The 23,256-nt window shown below is 36.2% G+C and overlaps 1 protein-coding gene across 1 annotated transcript in view; it reads right to left on the bottom strand.

Annotated features, from left to right (window-relative positions):
- The window catches only part of scn5lab (sodium channel, voltage gated, type V-like, alpha b), a 210,889-nt gene that overhangs the window by 35,818 nt on the left and 151,815 nt on the right, over positions 1 to 23,256 (bottom strand). The window contains exons 17-18 of the mRNA XM_069191224.1: positions 22,358 to 22,780; positions 3,185 to 3,305 (exon numbers count right to left, since the gene is read on the bottom strand). Coding sequence (XP_069047325.1) covers positions 3,185 to 3,305; positions 22,358 to 22,780 — 544 coding nt within the window. The remainder of the gene's footprint in view (positions 1 to 3,184; positions 3,306 to 22,357; positions 22,781 to 23,256) is intronic.

Here is a 23,256-nt window from a genome sequence, read left to right as displayed (position 1 = left end):
AATATTTTGTATCCAGGGTGGTTATAAAAGCAAAGGCTTTATTTTGGCAAGGGTTGACATAATTCTCATCAATTGATGGTCCAGTAAGCCAGATTCTATGCGTTTTTTTTAAAATGTCACACCCTCTGTATGGCCTTCCTGTCATGTGTGTTTGTGTGATGTCATACCATATGGTGATGCCACCAGTCAGGACACTCTCTATAGTTTATGATGATAAAAGCTCAAGAGTATCCACTTACTCAACACACATTTCCTCAGATGCCTCTAAAAGTGGAGGCACACGTGATTTTTTCAGAATGAGTGCAGTATTTTGGTGCCATGCCAGGTCATTCAAGATCTGCAACCCAGGGAATCTGAAAGAGCTGCTTCCACTGGTGATTCATCAGTGCTGATCAGATTGTGCCTCACTTTGTGTCTCCCGAAGTTCACCGTGAGTTTTTTTTCTTGCCGATATTCAGGGTAAGGTTGTTATCATGACACCACTTTCTCAGATCTGAAACCACATTCTCATATACAGACTCATCATTTTAGCTGATCAGTCCATTACTACAACATCAACAGCACATTTGATGATATGGTTGTTACTGTAAGTGGTGAAACAGTCATAAGTGAGGAGCGAGTAGAGTCCAGGACCGAGGCAGCCTCCTTGAGGGACTGCAGAGTCACTATGGAGGTTTTGTTTGCCTTAACTACCTGTGGTCTGCCCTTTTGGAAATCCAGTATCCACTTGCAGATGGAGTTACACAGGCCCGGGTCTTTGAGTTTCAAGACCAGCTTTGAAAGAATAATTGTATTGAAGGCTGAGCTGTAATTAAGGACAATGTGCTGGCCCAGGTAGATGGCATCATCCACTGACCTGTTAGTTTGATATACAAACTGGAGAGGATCTAGGAGACCGGAAAAGTGGAACTGATGTAAGACATTACTGGCTTTTCTAAGCACTTCATGGTCACAAAAATGAGAGCCACTGGACCTAAGCCTAGATTTTCATGGGAAGAGGCACTATGGTGGTTTTCTTGAAGCATGTTGGTACGACAGACAGGAAGAGCGAGAGACTAAAAATGTCTGTCAATACAGGAGTTAACTGATCATAAATTTGAGGATTTGAGGACAAACACCATGCAGGCCAGCTGCTTTGCAAGTTTTTACCTTCTTAGAGGTCCTGGGTACATCATGTTCATTGAGTTGTAGCAGAAACCCCCCTGATTCACTGACAAACTTGATGGAAGAAGACTCAGTGTTTTGAGCCTTGAAATGGGAATAAAAGTTACACAGATTATCTGGTAGTGAGGTGTCAGTGGTGGTGAACTCACTGGCATTCCCTTAGTTAGAGCTCACTTGCAATGCCTGCCACAAGCACCATGAATTGAAACTGTTTCTAGATTGTCTTTGTATTCCTTCTTTGCCTCTCTGATGGCCTTCTCCAGGTTATACCTGTATTTGTGTACAGTTCACTATCTCCTGAGTAAAATGCAGCAGTCCAGTTTTCAAGTCTCATGCCAATGTCATTATATATCCAGTGTTTTTCATTTGGGTAAAACCAAATCTTTCTGGTAGGACTACAGTTATCCATACAATATTTAATGAAATATGTGAGTGACACTGTATCCTTATTAAAGTCTTTGGAAGCATCTTTGAATATACACTGATCTGTAGTTTCAAAACAGTTAATCAGTAACATTTGACTGGTGCTGCACAGTTTCTGCTGTAGACAGTATGCTTTTTAGCTTCTGTTTGCAAACAGGAAGTAGGAGTATGAAGGCGTGGTCAGACAAAAGTGAAGACATGCAACAGAGTGGTACTGTACATCCCCTTAATAGTGGAATAGCAGTGATCCAATGTATTGATTCCTCTCGTAGTAAAAGAAACGTGCTGAAAGTAGCACTTGGTAGCATTTTTATTTGCTACTATAAAAAGCCTCTACATGGATATTTTCAAGTTTACTGTTGAGACCGTAGAGTTCACTGAGTCCAGTTGCAGCATTAGCTTGCAGTTGTATGTACAAGCTGTCATAATAAGAGGATGTTATTAATGTGATATGCTGAAAGTTAGGTGTTTGAAACTCAGTGCTCAGTGAAGTGCTTTTGGAATATTAAGATTACATTACTTCAGGAGGTTTTGATCTTTATTCTAAAGTACTTTCACCAAAGCATTCTGCCCTGCCCATACTAACTTGGGAAAAGAACAAATAGATGTTAATTAAAGGTAAAAAATATTTTATTTGCATTGTTGAAGACAGAAAACAGAAACAAATATCTAGCTCTCGCTGAGCACTAAATGACTTGAGTCTCTAACTAGTGAACCTGGCAGCTAAGCCACTTATGGCCAAATAACGCCTAAACTTAATCCGTATCACCATCAAAAATCACAGTTCAAACCGGAAGAATCTAATTGGCTCCTTCTACCATTGACACAGCTCTTTATTGAACCCCCTATTCTGAAAAGGCAGATGCAGTATTCCAATTTCCTTCCATCAAGCAGCGGGTGTTACCTCATTTTCCACAGGCTCCTGGGGAATGTAGTTCAGGTGACACACCTCCTACAAATCCTAAACCTCATGCTAGAGTACATCGACAGTCTGAGTTCTGTCCATTCCAAGCTATAACCCATTGTGATGGTAGAAAACAGGGGAGATTGAGTAGTAAAAACCTCATGAGGCTTGCACTATTTTTGTCAAGGTCTTCCATGTTGCCCCCCCTACCATCTTCATATGTTATCAAATTATCATTCTTCAGTAAAAATGCACTTTTGGAATACAGCAGATCTAAGACAAATTGTAAAGGGTTCCAGGATTCCAGCATAAGGATTCACTGAATGTATTTAGAACACAATTTGTGCTGACCAGTAAATACAGTTAGGCAAATATGGACTGAAATCATATTTAATACATCATATTTGAATTATGACTTGAATACATTTTGTTTGCTTCCTGATTTTAAATTGAGAAGAGTTCCTTGCAGAAATATCTTAAGTTTCTCAATTTATGGCACAATATTTTCAATTGGGATTTTAAATTATATCAATGAGCACTACTTAATTCTTTTCAGACAGCTCAGCCCATATATTTAATTGAAAAGTTTCTAGGTGCTAAGTAATAGGATCCATGATAAAAGCAAAACAAAGACTCTTCAACCACCAAGTTTCACATTTGTGAAGAATAACCGTGTATTTCATGACCACTTACTTTCAGGAAAACAGTCTTCTGGATCCATGGCCTCTTCAGCCATTTCTGAAAATTCATCCTCCTCTTCTCCTGGTTTCCTGAGATCCACTGTACTTCCCTCAGAGAGGCTGATTTCATCTTTCTGTTGGTGAAATTAAGTTACTCTCAGTCTTGCATAATATGGGACAGAGAGATACACATTTCAGAATGGGAAAAGTGTTCTTTAAATACTAGATTCAATTTCTAAACTGTTCAGTAAGTATCAGTAATACAATGTATGTTTGTAGCAAACTTCTGCAAATGAATAGCTTTGAAAGCCATTTTGATGAGAACATTTGTTGTAAATTTGCAAACCTCTTATTGTGGGAGCTATACAAATATGTAGACATTCTGTAGACAGGTGAAGACTGTAGATGTTCTGGTCTGGCGTCAAACTAATAATTCATTCTGTTATAAATCTAGGAAGATTTGGCATGATAATCTAACCTGCCAGGCAACAAAAAACAAATTAAAGATGAGAACTCCAGAAGCATATGAATGCCTCCACAAATGCTAAGGAATGGATCTGTTTCTGCTGTGCCCTTTTTTATCAATCATGCACAGACAATAAAAATGGAATGAACATGAATGGTTATCATTTCCACAAACTCCTGTTTCAAGAAAAATAATATCTTGGTCTGATATGTTTTATTTTTTTATGCTTCCAGGTTTAGCAATTATTTTTCTCATTTTCTGAGAATTCACAAGAATGTGTAAATGATCACCATCAAGAAACTTTGCTTATGGCTATAACTCATATATCAGAACAAGAAACTGTGTACTGTACTGCTGCACAGAGAAACTTAGTCACAGCCAGGTATTGCTTCAACCAGCAATGGAGAGCCCACCCATCCATTCAGCCATTTTCTAACCACTTTATCCAATTCAGGATTGTGTGGTAGCTGAAGCCGATTCTCGCAATATAATGGGCACAAGCCAGAGTACACAGAACTCACACAGAGCACACAGACACATACACCTACTCCAGGGCCAAATTTCCCAGAAGCCAATCAACCTACTGTACCAGTATGTTTCTGGACTGTGGAAGAAAACTGAAGGAAACTCATGTGAACATTGGGAAGAACATACAAACTCCATGCAGATAGCACCCCAGGTCTGGAATTCAACCCAGGACCTCAGTACTGCCTGTGGCAATGTTAACCACAGTGCCACCCTACTTGTAAGCCCAATTTACTATATTGTGTATCCATCTACTGATCCCGATTACACGGGGCTGGGCACCCCTAGTACTGAAGAATCTTTAGCTACTAAATACGAATACAAAATATTTTTATTCATTATCAACAATTAGTTGACTAATTAATTAAGCCAAATCCCTTTGGCACTTGTGGATAACGGCTGTCTTTCTGTGTAATTTCAGTGCATCTTTTCTGAATACTCTCTTTTAATCTCCTCTGAAGTAGGTTTTATTTACTAGTATTATCTCAATGGGGATGAAAAAGACATATGCTAGGAGAGGTTTTTTAAATGCAATGTAATAAGGACTGGAACAGAACATGAACAATCATGTTTCTATGTCTCAAGAGCTAAGTGGATATGCACTCGAGAATAGCTCAGTCACATTTGCAATCTTATTTCACACAATAAAACATTTATCTATGAAATTAATACAGAATATTACTAGGTAAGTTTGGAACACCTATTTTCTCTGACTTAACAAAATACAGTACTATTATTGCTGAATAGTAATGATTAATGTAAAATTCTAGACTTTATATGCAAAAATTCTAAGAAATTCAAGACAAAGTCATTCTAATATGTTACTAACATATTTACAATATCTTACTATCTAATCTGTTGTATTGAAATCTAATATACTAAATTAGCTCCATGCCTTAGTACAAGCATAGTAAGTTACAATCTGACACTTTGCTAAAAGGTTATAATAATGAATTTTAAAACAAGAGGGGTAAGATAGATTTGTTTTAATCCTATTGTTTACAATTTGTAGCTTTGTTTCCAGAAACAGTGCTACAGTATATACAAGCTGATATACTGTATAGTAGGATAAATGATTATGCATAATACAATAACATAATACATTATGTTATTCTTTGCAAAGAAGACTTGGAATAGCTTTCTTCTTGACAGATTTCAACATCCAAAAAATGGCAAAAGGAACTGCACACATTTGAAGACACTGTGCAATTGTTTCAATGTGAAGAGCAACAACTTCTGTTGTAAAATGCGATTATACCTTCCCTCCACATTGTAAAAGGAATATTATCTATGTGTCACTGGCTCTGTTAACTTGACAAGTTAAATTTAATTCTGTCCATTTTTATAAAACCATGACATACCAGTAAATACTCATCTTACCCAAAGACAAACTTGATAACTGTTTCAGCCTACAGCTTCTATGACATATCAAGAATCTTTGTGAGGTTTTAACTATACTGTTATATAGCTATCACTGTATAGCTTAGTTATACTATAGTACATATACTGTACCTTTCTATATTCAGACATCTTTCATATGTTTATTTCATACAATAGATTGCTATGCTGTTTTCCATGTTATTTCACAGTTTTCCTAACAAAGAATAATATTTTGTCTTTGTAAAGTAGTAAAAAAACAAGTTTTTAGAAAAGACAAAAGTGAAATATTTTTTTTAATTATTCATTGCAAAAAAGAAAACAGTTATTGTAGTAAATGTAAGTAAAATCAAAATAAACTCTCAAATAGTTTATTTGCTGACAAACATTTATTTTCTCTTTATAAATATTCTGACATCATCATAATAGACATTTTTATCTGCACACACCATAGTCAAGGATATCTTATATAAGGGCTGACAGTGACTTTCCCTGGGCATTAATAATTGCTTATACTTATATAGTGCTTTTCTGGACACTCCACTCAAAGCGCTTTACAGGTAATGGGGACTCCCCTCCACCACCACCAATGTGCAGCATCCACCTGGATGATGCGACGGCAGCCATAGTGCGCCAGAACGCTCACCACACATCAGTTATCAGTGGGGAGGAGAGCAGAGTAATGTAGCCAATTCATAGAGGGGGATTATTAGGTGGCCATGATTGGTAAGGGAAATTTGGCCAGGACACCGGGGTTATACCCCTACTCTTTTCGAGGGATTTTTAATGACCACAGAGAGTCGGGACCTCGGTTTTAGGTCTCATCCGAAGGACGGCGTCTGTTTACAGTATAGTGTCCCCGTCACTATACTGGGGCATTAGGACCCACATGGACCGCAGGGTGAGCGCCCCCTGCTGGCCCCACTAACACCTCTTCCAGCAGCAACCTTGGTTTTTCCCAGGAGGTCTCCCATCCAGGTACTGACCAGGCTCATACCTGCTTAGCTTCAGTAGGCTGCCAGTTGTGAGTTGCAGGGTGATATGGCTACTGGTACTTAAGAGTACTTTAACATTAGAGTACTGTAGAAATCTAAGCTATTAGGATTAGGCTATGAAGATATTGTGGATATGGCGGACTCATAGACTGTTACGATCCCTGCCTCTCGGCAACGGAGGAAGCAGAAGTAGGTGTAGCCCCTATCCATCAGTTCACCTATCAGTTTTCCCATTCACCACCACACCCCCGTCTCATCCTACTTAAACACCTGTCCTTCCCTACCTCGTTGCTCAGTATTGGTTTTCCCTATCGAGCTTCCTGGTTGCGCTTCTTCTACTCTGTGTTTGTCTTGGATTTCGGCTTACGGTTTTTCCCTTTGGACTTCGGCTTTTCGGATCTCGACTTGGATTGGTACTTTCGCTCTGTCTTGGATTACTGGCTACCTCTGGATTCTCGGATTGCTCTACGGACTACGACTTCGGATCACACTTCGGCTTCGGTACACGTTCCCTTTCGGATATCTTGCTCCCCCTGGACTCTCGGCTCGTTCCTACGATTACAGTTTGCTTTCGGTTTACGACTTGGCTTTGTTCGCTCCTGCAAGTGTGTTCACTCACTAGTTCGGTCCCTATTACCGAACTCGTAACATAGACTAAATAATAATAATTACATCAGACGTTGGGATACTATTATGCCTTGCATCCTTGGAGAGTTTAAGAAAATCTGTCAGAAAATATTAAACTACAATTACTCAAAAATGCATGTTAAGCTAATAATGAACTATCATGTACTTTAGCAGATTTACCAGTTTCTAAGTAATGGGACTGATGAAATATGAAACAGACTAGATTCTTCAAATAAAATAATTCAAATTCTGAACAATATAGCAAAAAAAAGAAAACACTCCCTATTTTAAACATATAAAGTATATATACTGTAACTGCTGCAGCTTCAAAATACTTTGTAATAAACAAAAAACAAGACTAAAGACCAATGTAATCTGTCTTTCTACTGGCATTATGCTCCTTCTTGTGGCAACTATCATCCACATTTAAACATGCCAGAATACTCCATGCATCCTGCCGTGCAAAGGTTTTTTGTAAGGGTCTTGGACATACATCAAATGACAGTTTTTTCCTTATACAGTACATCTGACTGAAATTGACCCCAAGAAGACCATTGACGCTTGCTGTAGCTAAAACATATGCTGTCCATAACACCAGTGGTCCAGAAATAAACTCCACTGGGCTTTGCTCAAGAATTGCAAGTACCAACTCTATCCTGTTCAGATGTGCTGACTTCCGTTGTCTTCCACAAGTCACGGAAACATGCCCTGGTTGAATGTTTTATTTGGCAGGTAAAAGAAAACCTTTCTTGCTAAAAATATTTGGACAATGCAAATGAGAGATTTCTTTCTACCAGGTCACTGAAAGATGACTACACTGGCTGTGGATGACTGTTTAATTAGTGCTGTTACAGCACACCACGGTCACAATGCAGGAAGCAAACCATCCCAACAGATTCTTGTTTTCAAGGACAATGACTTCAGATCCGGCAGAACAAACTTTCACTTGGCAATATCCATATAATCTTTGATACATAAGACTTCATTTAAACTTTCTCAGATTTCACTCGTGTACTTGGTCAACAATTCAAACACATGTAATCAAATAATTTCATTTTAAAAAAGGGATTTTTTCACCTTTATTTTAAGGTATTACTGGCTGAAATCGGAAACATTTTTATGTACCATTCTAGATGTACACAACTTTACAAATACATACATGTGGTTTTGAAAAAACACAACCGCTGTTCATAAAGATCCCAGAACTGCTCTGTGTGTCACTTATCTATAGGTGGTGCTTTCGGACTGCACAAAAAGCAATGACTTGGATGTGAGAATTCTGACAGCATACCAACATCAGTATTGCCTTCCTTCTGCCCTCATTGTCCCCCTTTGCTCTATACCACATCCTCACTGGCCATGCTCCATGTGTGAGGTACTGAGATGCCTGGCATCTTTGAATGCTGCAGTGTCCAGAGCTCAGTGAAGCCCGGTAGTGTTGCGCATACCAGTGGCATTTACCACCACAAATGGTTTAAAAATAGCCTCAGAAGAGAAGGGGGTACAAAGCACCATTTACCCAGCATCAAAATGCTCTGAAATAGGACCCTCTACATCCTTCTCTGTGTCAGCTGTGCCTTGGCATCCCTCCATCCTAGCTCATGGGTTGCATGCATAAGGCGTAGGTATTTATAGTGCCTTTATCTCAGCAAAAGAGTATGCGATCTCTGGAATTGATGAGAAGCACTAAAAACAAGTCAAAAACTTCAGCAAGTACTCAAGGTACTCCAGCATAAGGTGTTCAAATCAATCTCATTTAAGTAGAAAGTAAAGCTTGACTTATAGCTCACAGGATGTTGACTGTATGTGCTTCCCTGTTTTGTATAGGTTTGTAATAATTTGACTCAATCACAATGAATTGCAAAAAATAATTCTAATAATAATCCCCAAAAAAATGTGTGGATCTGTCTCGGAAAATCTAACTGTATCTAAAATAAAAACTGTTATCAAGGACAACAACAAATCTTTCTAAAATGTGTCTTTTATATGTTTGCCTACTGTCACAGTTTATGAAGGTATTTTAAAAAATGTATACATTTACATCTGAACATCCAATCCCACAACCCCATCTTTCACATCTGCAGGCAGAAGTTCATTCCAACAACTAGTACATTATATTTAATATTAAAGGCGGTAGCTGGTCAGGTAGCACATATAATTACTAATAAATACATAATATTATTCAGAATTTAAAATAGTGAGAAGGAAGGTTTGTTGAATATTGAATATATGAGTTTAAGCAGTACAGTTCTTTGGGATAATACTGAGATCAGGTCATGTGATTTCATAGACCTATCAGATACTTAGCGTTTGATTTTTTATTTTTATTGCCAACATGAGTTGATAAAGAATGAAGAACAAATAACCATTCAAAAAGATATGAATTTCATTAATGCAGGAACAGCAAAATATCAGACCATGCATCCCTTGAGAAATGTCAATAGGCCACCTCCTGCAATGCAGAGGCCGAACACGCCAGTCCCAAGACTTTTTCATCCATCTGATCATCTATAACTTTTCAGACTGCAGTGGCTATAACATGAGAGATTCAAGGAAGAAATAACTAGCACATCGGTGTAATGACTGTAGCTTGCTGTCTACCTGAAAGTGAACTGCACATTCAGAGGTTACATGTTGACAGCTGAGAAATTAAATTTCTGTCTTTTGTGGGTTGAAGCACATCTGAGGTGGTGGCAGAGAGAGTAGTGGAGTCTTTAATTCACCCATGAGTGCTGTTTTGTCCTTCACAAACCTGATGCAAGACTGTATTAGTGGAGAAGTCGGGGTGCTGACTGTTGCATTGATCAAGCCAATTGGAGGGGCAATGGAAGTAAGATGATGTGGAGAGGAAGTCTCCTTTTGCACTTGAACAACCCAGGTGAAGAATGGGGAGAATCCTTACTGGTCTGCACTGACAGAGTCAACAGTTTTCCATTTCTGCCAATCAATCCAGAAGTGTTTTCCAGAAGGATAAAGCAAGACCATAAATTAATACAATTATACAAATAGGTTTAATGTGATTAGTGATCACTTATTGTGCTGAGGTTCTCCTATCCTGGGTCCAGTAGAGCAAATGTAGCAGCAACTCACTGATATCATCCACAGGAAACCACTACAACTGGCCAAGCCTTAACCAGCTGTCTATGTAATGGAATAACACAGCAAACTGTCCAGAGGCTGATCAGGTCTGTGCATCAATATTGCCAGGATTATGCTAAAACTCAGGGGGGTTAAATCCAATACAAACTTTAAATTGTTTTTATTTTGACACACTTAAAATAACATAAAATTGGTCTTATTCTTTAATCAGTATTTTCTGTTTTTGTTTGATATCTGTATTTAAATTATTTGATTCAATTTTATTAGATATGATGGAACTTAAGAGGTGCATGTTTTTTTTCCATAAAAAATATACACCGTTTTTAATATTGGTAACTTTATTTTTTTAAGTTTGCACCTCAGGACCCAAAGGTCAGTACAGTTGGCTCTGATACTGAAGGTTTTAGGAAGAATAGAAAACATATGTGGATCATTCATTCATAATCATGTTGACAGTTATGCCCTGCTAAACTAATCTGTGATATCGATTCCAGTTTTACATAACTACTACATATAACTGTCCTCAGACATTCCTGTTATTTTTTAACGTTCTGTTTGGTAGTGCTTTATTCTTGTCTGGCAATACAGCACAGGTGTTTAAATACAAGAGGACTAACCAGGAATTGAGTACAATAAACAATTTGTACCATTTATTATTAACATTGTATTTGTTTGGTAGCCTTATGCAGTCTCTCCAGACAATCCTATCATTATATCACTTTAAGTTAAATACAATTGTAATTTGATTTTCTTTTAAGTCCTGTAATATAACAATATTTAACACACGTTATCTGGATTACAACAGAGAAAACCCCTTGCAGGTGTCAGTACAATCCAATAACACCACTGTGTAATCCTGTATTTGATAACCTGAGGTTGTGTGTCTGAAGGATTATTATTAGGTCGCAAGATGTACGAAAGGATTTTAACAGGGCCTCTTGAACGGGGATTAGCATGCAAATACTGTACTGTCAGGCTAAAGCACAAGACTCATGACTGGAGGCTCAGCCATGCTTCTTCCATTGACAGAGTGTTAAGCTGTAGGGTTATTTTAACATGACAGTAATGGCAAGATTACCTGTTAGAAGAATTGCTATTACATTAACCCTTGATGACTTCTTCTAAACCTTAACCCAGAAAATTAAAATCAGAGGCATCATTGCCATATAACCTTGGAATTCGAGATTTCTTTCAATTAATATTACACAAATCCACACACGAAATGCGAATGTCTTATCACGGCTTCTTGATTAGTATAACTGGTGTCTCAAGTTTCTCCTTTCTTTTTTCAGGTGTTTACAATTTTACTGCCTGGCAAAATAGCCTTGTGGGTCACAACTTGGAACAGATCCACAGTACACTCATTCAATTATTAACATTTTCACATTTGTAACACTACTTGCCAAGTAATATTATTACTTAACAAAGGAGTAACATTTAAGATTTTAAACATTTAACATTTAACTTTTTTCCATTCAGTAATAGTAATAGTAATAGTAATAGTAATAGTAATAGTAATAGTAATAGTAATAGTAATAGTAATAGTAATAGTAATAGTAATAGTAATAGTAATAGTAATAGTAATAATAATAGTATCTCAGAGATACTGCATAGGAGGCTGTTCTAGACCTTTGAAAAAAGCCAATCAGAACTGGATGGAGGAGGGCCTGGGGTTGGGGTAGGAAAGGTGGGGGTCATACAGCTGGCTAAGTCTGTTTGTACAGAAGAGGGATTTAATACCCAGGATGAGGCTTTCATGACAGTATAGGTCTGATTTACAACATACTTTATGTAGAAACTCATTTCCTCTTTTCTGCAGCTTAGAGCTTACTGCTCATGATCTTTAATGCTTTGTTGTTGAAACATCCAATGCGAATGATATGAGAGAGTTGGAATCCAGACCTATACTGGGCAGTAATAATAAAGGCTAGCACTAGGTTATATGCTTATTAACAATCTAACTACTTCTCTTTAAGCCACACATGGCGATGTACATCTGTTTATACTCATTAAAATGAAGTTCTTTTAAAAAAAAAAAGCCTTGTCTGACTATAACAGCGTGTACTGATTTATATACAACTGGATGATGTCTGTTTGAATTGCAGTGAGTCACATACACTTAGCAATTCAAACAAAATGTGGAATGGAATTTATTTCTAGTGCTATTTTGTCCAGTGGAAAAAGGCTTTCTTTGCATTTTTGGGTTAACCTCTGACAAGTTTTTACAAATTTCTTAAACCCAGAGTAAGTTATATATAAAGCTTATATCTGCAGACTATGCATGCTGATGCAGATACCCACCTATACCCAGATATGATATGATATAATATAATATAATATAATATAATATAATATAATATAATATAATATAATATAATATAATATAATATAATATAATATAATATAATATATATCTTTATTTTTCATATTCTGATTTGGCTCCATAATTAAATGTAAACCTGTTGAATATTACATAATGCATGTACTGTATATGCTGTTTATATGTGTATCTTCTTCAATGTTTGCAACATAAAAATACATTTAAAGTTATCAGCCTATTTGGTGCAATGCAGACAACAACTGTACTGAACTAAATTTACTAAAACAATGTATGAAACATAATGAATATATTTAAACTTGAAGTTTAGACAGGGGAACTACAAAGTAAAAAGCAGGGGTAAAAAGAAATAAAAAGATAAAAACAAAGTGTTTGTTTCCATAGCCAAAGCATTGTGTTTTTTTTGTTTTCATTTATTGGCATTATCTTTTTTTCTATTTACATGCCTACATAGCTGAGTCATAGGAATAAGTACCTTAATTTGCATGTTTCTGTCAGGAAACAAAAAAGCCATGAAGGCACAGAAAGAACACGTAGACCTCTCACAGACAGATCCCAAAAGTGAACTCCGGTTCCTAGCGATGTGAGGCAGTAGTGCCACATGTGACACCTCCCATACCCAGTCACACAAAATGCCCCTTTGCAAACCTAAACAGGTACATAAGTTAGCCACTGGCACTCTTTACCTGGTTAATTATTCAAAGAGGAGGAAGGATGTTATTGTGGGTAGCAGTATCTGAACTGTAACCACCAGGATGTAACTCCCACATCAACCAAGTCCTGCACAGTGGAGAGGAGGGTGTTACAAACAGCTGTGCAACACTTGAGTAGTACAGCTAGTACTTGTAAGTATATACTGTACACACATACTGTACCACTTACACAGCATGACCACATGCTTTTTATTAAATGAAGACAATGCAATACACAGATACTGTGGCTTTCAGTGAAGACTGTGAGGAAGTCCGAATGATGGCTGACATCATCCTGTTTCTAGGTAACTCTGTAGAAATCCAATTGCATCTTAGCTCAAAATTCATACTCAAGACCCTGGGCATCACACTTCACCTCCTCATATCTCAAAATAGACTGAACAAGACCTGATCTGAACACATTGTGCATTTCCTGTAGAAAATATTAGACCTAATATGCTTGGCAAAAAACACAAATATAAAGCCCTACAATACTAGGCTTGCCCTCTCCTCCACCACCCTCACCGTAGGCAGGATGGGATAGCCCTATTATCTCACACCATTTCAGCAGGAGGATTTAATGTCAGTTTTTCACACAAACATACATATTAGGAGCTGCAGGATACAAAAGGAAAAGTTGTGAACACTAAAATATTTGAGTCTGTTCTCTTTTTGGGTTGGTCTGTCATGTGTTGCAGAAATGCCATCTCCACGTTAATCATTTATATTTAGTTAAATTAATTCAGCATGCTTAATCCACAGGCCTTACTTCTTTGAATCTAGATGAATGAACACCACAACAGCAATGGCAGAAAACATTTAATTGATTTAAAGGACAACTATCATGGTATCAAAAACAATTTTAAATGTTGCGGGCTGTGTACAAGAGAAAAATACATGGGATTGTTCTTTTTAGTTCTATCACATCAGCGGCTTAGAACGCCACCCTTCACAGAAACAGATGCTATCTGTGAGGAGGCTACAGAATGCTGAATTCCGATTCCAGGAAAAGCCGTTGGGCCACTTCTGGGAAAGTGATATGTAGAGGAAAATGTGAAACTGTGATTTTAGAAAACGTGCTTTTTTTTTCTTTAACAAATAATAATGATATGGAATCAAATATAATGTTTTGTTTTTTTATATGCTCTCCAGAGACAAAAGCCTAAAATACAGTACACTGTACAGTATATATATATACAAATACAATGAGGAAAAGTCAATGTACAAGAGACAATGTTTAGACAGCAGGATTACTATGACACTACGACATTGTGTAAACATCACAAAATACAACTAAACCTATCCAAGCAGTTAAGATGTGCCTATTCTTTTATTCACAACTTTGTATTGAGCTGTTTTGTCTAGGCATTCATTATTAGAAGAAAGGTGGTTACAATTACCTTCCCTCTGTTTGAAGTGCTAAATGTATGTTACTGTATGTGCTACAGGAAATACAATGTAGAAATAAAACTATATAAATGGAACTTAGGATACAGGGTAATCTTGAAGAAGAGAAACAATCCAGCTGGTGTAATTATTTTCTATAACCTAAACCTTAAACCTGGCTTACAGGTATGCAACTGTTTTCTACAGAAATAAAACTAAGTTTCAGTAAAAACATACTATTGCAATTAAAACTAATTACTTGTTATGCTTAATTTTACTTTTAATTGTCACTGAATTTAAAAAAAAAATAACTAAAACTAACAATCTGGCTATTTTATTGAGCTTGGTGCAATATTCATGAAGTACTGTTTACCAAAGGAACTCAAACTCAAGTGCTTACTACAGTTTATCACCAGGATAACATTTATGTAAAAACAGTGCACCAGCTTTGCAACGTCTTCAGTAAAGTGATCAAACTTCTATAAATTTATATTCAGTACAAGCTCAGATTTACAGATACCACCACTCTGGCAAGTAAATTTGTTTAAATTATATGATTTTTTCTTAGAACTAACATAAGAACTGGATTCATAGTATAACAAATAAGAAAAATAAGTTAAAACTATATTTTTAAATGATTACTGACAGTGGGTGCTGGCAGAGGAAATCGCCACTACTGCCATCTACTGTGTAATGTTGGAACTACCTCAATACCACAGTCTTTAAATCTGAACAAATCCGCAGTGCTGTGGAATAGTATTAAATAAATTTGTGTAATGTAATTTATGTTTCAATGAAACTTTATAATCTCCTGCTTAATTAGTTTGGAGTCCTTATTTTAAATTTGCATAATATAAATAACCTTTTTTAAACAATGATATCTTCACGGTTATACAGTACATGCATTCATATTAGGATTTTTTAGATAATACTTTCTATACAATGCTTTGTATTTCTGGATCTTTACCTGTCCTAATGAATGTGACAGAGACACATAATATGAGTAGGAGAGTTCTACAGTGCCTGGAAATCAGAAAATCATAAACCTTGAATTGAAATAGAGTTGAGCTATAAACCTCCAAAAGGAGCTTAGACCAAAATCCTAAACATTTAAGAGTGACAAGGTAAGAATGAACATACTTTATTTCTGGTTTTATAGTTCTGTGTTCTGAAATTAAGTGTTGTAATTTTATTTCTGTAAACGTACCGTTCACTGTCTAAAAGTGTATAAAGTTGAATTTGTTTTACTAAGGACAGTAGACCCACTTTATTTTTTTTTAAAGGGCAGTCCCAAGTTTCTGTTACTGAATTCAGCGTGTACTGTACACAGCTGAAATAGAAGATGATCAGAGGGTTGCCTTTCTATTTTTCCTATTTCCCTGGCAACTAATTTGTCTCCTGAGAACAGGATATGGGATGCTGGCCCTTTAATCTGTTGCATGGGGATCACTTGTACTCCCTTGCTTTGTGCCCTGAAAGACTCTGCCGCCTGCCTTGTCACAGAGCCATCTGACTGAGAGAGTGCAGTGGAACTGCTAACCCCTGAGAGGTGACTAACATCACTGCAGCGGCTGAAACACACCAAGATCAGTGTGGAGCAACTGAATTCTCCAAGGACAATACAGGAAAGTCGTCACAGTCATTAGAAACACAAGGCAGTCAATTTTCTAGTCTTTTGTCGGAATAACCCACAGAAAGCTTTCCCAAACACCTGAGTCAAGGAAAAACATGTTCTATTCTCCAGGCATAGCTTAAATGAACAGTACACTTTTCCCTTTGGATATTCCCCTTAAAACTCGCCTCCTAATGTTGTCAATTTGTGCCCCTTCTCAGTCCAGCTCCTGAAGGCTATATATAAGGGTGTGAGGTACTCAAGTTCAATTACTGTATCCATCGTGCTCTTTTTGTGCTTGCTCAATGAGGCTGTGCGAGCAACGTGATGATTATGAAAGAGCCAGCCCTGCGAGGGATGTCTTGTTACACAATCGGTCACATGGGTGGCTGGCAAAGAAAAAAAAAAATACTCTTCCTGCAGAAAATTGCCATCATGTCAGTGACAAAACCAAACCAATGTGTTGAAGGATAGGCTGACATCATCCTTCATGGAGTCAAGACCTCTTAATTCAGGAGCAAAGTCAATGGTGTAAGCGAAAAGTGTAATGGGATGACAGCACTGCCTGTGCTTCGGTTAAAGGAACCAGTTCTTTGCTGGCGGAAAATTATCTTTCACCGAAACATAAAAAAATAATAGTTATATGGGCAAAAAAATATATTAGAAGTTGAGCCAAGGTATTTTTTATTAAATCAAGTTCTGTGAAAAGCAATTTTTATACTGATTACTACTGTATTTCCAAGATTTTTTTTAATTTAAGAGAAGTTCCTACATCATTAACATCATTATTATTAAACATTTTCTCAAGAACTAACATTTTGCTAGAATTCATTTACCATGTTAATGCAGAATGATGTAATACATTGATAATGTATTGTTTGCAAATAAAAAATGATTTCTTATCTGTTTTATTAAAATACTTGTTTTCTTTACCTTTAATTATGCTACAATTTCTGAGAATTATGGTTAGACTCTGGAATCTGGTGTTTCTGTAAAGACCTACATAGTAAATCATGTCATTGGTAAAATTGTGTTTTTCTCAAGATAAAGGACAAACCACACTAGTGATCTAGTCCATGTAAAACGTTTTTATTCATTGGCTTAATTCATTATAATTTCATTTGAGACTGGATTTGATTTACATCAAGTTATTATGTCAAGAGTTAATTCAAAATTAAATGTTTTCTCTCATGATCGCTAACCAAAATGGCTCAAAGTCAGAGAGCATTCCGGAGAATAATTCTAGATAATCTTACAGAAATCCATGTCACTGTCATTTCATGATTCATGATGAGATTTTTTATGTTTGTGTGCTTTCTCAGCATAGAATAAAAAAGGCTCCTGGCGTGCCAGCTAGTGTTCACATCATTGTTTCTGTTGACAGCAGTTAACAAAAACATTTTGATCAATAATAAAACCATCACCTCATCTCTTTTCCTGTTTTCTTCCTCAATAACATACAGTATATACAAAATTAGAAATTATACGATAAACATGTTTATGCATCAGAGAGATCAAGTAATGGTTTCATTGGTACATACTGTTCAAGTTTGGTATCAAATTGTATAAAGACTACACATCCTGGTCTGTTTGGCTTCATTCATTTTTTATAACCATTTGTAAATTCCATGTTACCAGAAATGCAAAACATAACCAATAAAAAAAGTTTTTGATTTCATCCCAGAAAGTCATGGTGGCCTTATGAATCAAAACAGAAAATGACATTGCACTCTCAGGCTGCAAGAAAAAAAAAATTATAGCACAGCTTTTCAGTTTCTTTACAAATAAACTGTTCTGCTCAATAGACAATTATTATCGTCTCAGTGCTTCATCTTCAGGCTTAGAAAACGAAGCTGAGTCTGCAGACTTTAAAGAGGAGTGAAGATGCTGCTTGATTGAAACAATAAGCTGCTGCAAAATCAAAGCTAATCACATGAGGTGCTTGCCTCTTGATTGTCTCTGACAGCGGAGCTCCGTGTGCACTGCTTGGTAGTAGGGGTCACACAGGCGGATGTCAAACCCTGACCTTTCCACAAGAGATGATTCATTTTTCTCTGCAGATTTCATCCTGCATGTCCCCAGTGCTCAGAGCTGTGCTGACAGAGTGGGACTGTGAACTGGATTTCTTTTTATTGGTAATGTTTCTGTTGTTAACCACTAAGCGGTGAAAACCCTTGCTTGAGAAAAGAAGACAAAAAAGTATTTTTCTTGTGTTACACAAAATGAGAGTAGTTTCACTCATTATTCAATAATGTGAAAATAATATTTTTCACTTCATCATATCTGCATTGTGTGAATTAAACTAATTGTAATGCTTAAATATATTTAATTTATTTTGTGAATGAAAAACTGATTCTTGATTTGAGGTAATTCTATTGAATTAATTTCAATTTTTTATGTGGATTGACTTTTTATGGTGAGTGGGAGGTCTTAGAGAGTGACTCATACAATCGTATGTCATGCATTGTGCTGTATATTAAACATGTTTTATGCAAAGTACAATCATGTCTAAACCAAATAATTTTTCACAATAAATAATATATACTTGGAAGTATAGTCCTCCATATTCAATAACTAATGTTTGATAAAAAAAACATTATAAATCTCATGTCCCTAAAGACTAAATCAGATATGAGAAACATATTAATTAGAATAACATTAATAAAATCGATACCTTTAATAACAATAATATAAAAAACATTCAGTACACCATGTATTATTATTATTATTATTATTGATGTTGTTGTAATAATAATTAGTTTGGGGAACATACAAGAATTGAAAAAAGATCCTTGTTCTACTCATAGAGGAGCAATCTGTTCCCATAGCCGAGCTGCTTACTGCCACAAAATAACAATGTAAACCACCATTGAGAAAATTTGAAGATAAAAAATAAATGGTTTCTGAAATGAATGTGGTATAGTTTTTTACACTATAGATACTACATAACCAGGATATTTTCCACAAGAATAATTATCTCAGTGAGGTTCTCAATTCGGGAAACTGAGAAAAGGCACGCAAATACGCTGACATTCTTAAGTTCCATTAATGTTATATGCCACACAGTATCATTTGTTCAAAATGTCATCTTTTATCTTTTTACTTTTTATTTGTATCTGTAAACCAAAGATGTTGTGATTTGACTTGCATCAGTCTTGAAAAAACTTTGAACATTGTTTTGTCTATTTTTTCGAGTTTTTTTGAGAACTTATTTTAGATGTTTTCTGCATATTTCAATCTAACACAATTTCAATCTTACTCCTACTGTATGTTTTTAATGCAGTTTCTGTATATTGTATATTCTTCTACATCTACGAACAGCAGCCCGTGTGTTTTTCTTAATCTTGCTTCACACAAAACTTTGAAGATCATAGCAGCCAATAGTAATAGCAACTGGGGAGAGCACTTTTCAAGACTGAATTCAGGTTTAAGAAAATATTTTTTAATCACTTTACAATTTGCATCAACCAATTTTGACAATAATACATATAAGAGTATTATATGAAAAACCAGATTTATCCTTTCCACAAACATGTGTCACACTTATACTAAATACAAGATGGGGTATGACTCATATTTTTATTTGTATTTGGTGCAAATATATCTCTACAACAAAAAATCTTTTGATATGTATTTGTACAAAGGAGGGGTCTGCATAATTAAACATTTCCAAAATTTGATTACTACGTATAATTAACTCATATGACCTAACTGTGTATTGATATTAATATTTTAAACCAACTTGAACTATTTGTCAAGTGTTAACATGAGCATATTTAGAAAAGGTCTTCATTAAGCTTTCCCTGAGTGGCGTGCCTGACATATAATTTAGTCTGAGGATTTGTAAACTACTGAAGTACATGCTCATTCTTTTCTATTGCCATACAGTACAGTTCATTTCAAATTCCATGTGGTTAATTATCGCAATGTTCTATAATAGGCAGAGCACTCACAGCCATAGAGTGAAAAGCTCTTGTTAAACTGATGATCTGTCACTTTGATGATTCAAAGTGCAGTCTGTTCCTATGGGTTTAACTGGAAAGACTTTTTAGTGTCTAGGAAACAATTCAACTGGATAAATAAAGAAGATACATACTCCTTATGTTTGGTAAAACCAGGAAGAACAGAGCATTTTCAAGAAATCCATGTTATCATTCTATTCTGTTTCAAGAGCTCCCATCTTAGTCGGCATGTATTTTTATCTCTACGGAAACATTCCATCAAACCTCTGTAGATGAAGGAATATCATACATTCAGAATGACATGATTACGTCTGATGTCATAGTTCACATAAAACAGAGCTGTAAACAAAGATTAAAAAACAAAGCAATGAACAGAGTGTTCAATGTGATTCCCAAATGTCTTTACTTAGATGCTGGGAGTGACAAGGAGAACTGAGAATCGTGTAATACATTTTCCACTGACAGCTATTTCCAGTAATTACTATAATCAGTTATCCTTAAAGTGGCCACACTTAATCTATCAAGTATCCTATCAGTTTCTGTGAACCCTTACCCTAAAATGTGCTACAAGTCATTTTTCTGCACATGGCGTATAGACCATGACTAACTCCAGCAACCCATGGCTGTCCCAGTTTGTGCTCACAAAGTACAGTATTACTGCCTAAATTCTAATGAGAAATGCCAAGGTACTGTATACTATAGGTCTCCATTTGAATTTTTGCTTCATTTTCAAATTGATTCTAAATTTAAAATGTCAAAGATCAACTAATACTTTTTCCAATTATTCTATATGTTTTCTGAGCACATGAAAGTTGCTGTTCAAGGAAAACAAGATGAAAATTAAATCAGAAACCATCCACCTTTTGTGCTTTTGACATCACACCAAGAGTCTACATCATAGCCATGCAGTAGCTTAAGCAAATATGGTAAACCTATTGGAACCTACAATGAGGGGATTAGTCTAAAGAATTAATTAGAATGTTGTGAAGTGGGAGATGAGAGGTGTGATGAGTCCGATATGAAGCAAATAGGCTCCAGAGGAAACATATTTGAGCCCAACAAGAGGATAACCTTTTGAGAGGTATCCACCATAATGTTGTGATAAAGTATACTATCTCTAATAAATAACGTTATTTTTGTAAGCTTTTATATTGTTGGCTGGTGGGGGTTAGTGGCGTTTACTAGTAAAACCAAATAACCTCTTTGGAAAAATGCATCTTGTGAATTTTCTTTGTTTTGCTATTTCCATCGATACTTTTTAAAAATTAAAATTTTAAAACCCCTTCAAGACTTTAATTGGTTATATTAGAATTAATAGATTGAATTTTCATATGCAGATGTCATAGAAAACTGATCATAATTTATTTTGTGAAAATGCATCCAGTACATAGTAATACATTGTGTTTTATTGTTTGAGATGTTTTACCAATTGTATTAGTTCTTCCTTAACTGAAGGAAATACTGCACTAGATTATTTAATAGTTGAAGACTGTATGGAACTAAGACCAGTGCCAGTGGCAAACTTTGACATTCTTCTATGAGAGCTTTATTTTGTCTTTTATATTTGTTGGCATTAGAAAATTGTAACTGACAAGATACGCAAGCAAAATGTTATCTTAGAATTCAGATAGAATTTTGTTTTTCTATGAATGTATTTGTATTTGTTAATCGAAGGCCCAACCAAAAACTGTGATCTTTAGTTTAATTCTATTCTATCTTTTTTTTATTCCATTGTTCTGCCAGGTAACACTATTGAGAACAAATTCTTATTTACCATAACAACTGGGATATCTGGTTATACAACAGGGCATGAGCTGGAGCTCTAGAGTACAGCAACAGCATTAAACCCCTGAACCTTGAGACCAGAGTCCAACAGAGTCCAAAGAAGTTAACCAAAACTTCACACCATTACCTCCTTTTCATTAAAGTAACTTAGAGAAGAAAATATGGAACACTTAATTTTCCATGAAAGGAAATAGACTTTTGCTCTTTGAATTTCAGTTATCGTGCAACAGGAAACATTATCATTATGTGCCATCATACTGTACAACATTAAATCATTAATGTTACCACAAGAGGTATGTTGAGCATCAAAAGTAGAGCTTACCTGTTTGACCTCCTCATCCTCTGAGCACTCGCTTCGTTCATCCTCCTCTGGAAACTCCACATCTGACTCCCCGGGAGCAATAGGAACATTGATAGTCAAATTGGGATTAGTCATGTAGCTGTCGCCATCAGAGATTACATACTTTTCTCCATTTCGACCTATGATTCCCATGGTTCCATTCCCTTCTATGTGGTTCCCAAGACGTTGCAACTTTGTCATGGCCTTCGCTTCTTTTGCTTTCTGCCGCCTTTTCTTGAAGTTTCCATTGAAGAAGTCACAGATGGCTATCTTCAGCCAGTTAATACCACGCTGGATGCGGGCAATGGCTATCTGAAGGTTGTTCATCTCACCATCATCATCCGGTGCTGATAAGTTGTCTGCACTGAAGGAGCTCAGCAATAAAGCAAGGAAGAGATTCAGCACCTATGGAAAGAGGCATGAGGAAACAATATAACATGTTCTTGAACACGTCCTCGGGTTGGGTTGTTTACCTCCTAAATTAAGGATCCCCCTTTCCAAAGAAGCTTTCAATCACTGAATAAAATGTTTAATTTTGAATCCACCATACCACTGCAACCCCCCTCATCCAGGAAAGTCAAAGATAGTGTTTATCTCTGTCTCTCTTTAGGGATAGAACTTCTCTTCAACTGCAAAACCGATTCAACAGATTTGGGAGAATAAAATCAGCTCATGTTGCTTATGTTGTGATGCAAAGAGGAATATTCCTTTCCTAGGTTACGGGAACTCCAATGCCAGTTCCTAACAGCTCCTGTCCATTTTTCAAAAAACAAGAGTCAAGTCAGTCATCCCCTCGCTGCACAGCTTACCTGTCACATCAAGTAACATGTTGGTTCTGCACTAGTATCCTCGTATGTGTACGAGGCAGTATGGCACATACC

This window comes from Lepisosteus oculatus, chromosome 6, assembly GCF_040954835.1.
Source record: "Lepisosteus oculatus isolate fLepOcu1 chromosome 6, fLepOcu1.hap2, whole genome shotgun sequence".
Lineage (NCBI taxonomy): Eukaryota > Metazoa > Chordata > Actinopteri > Semionotiformes > Lepisosteidae > Lepisosteus > Lepisosteus oculatus.
Note: the sequence above shows the minus strand (reverse complement) of the source record. Positions and strands in the feature narration are given on the sequence as shown.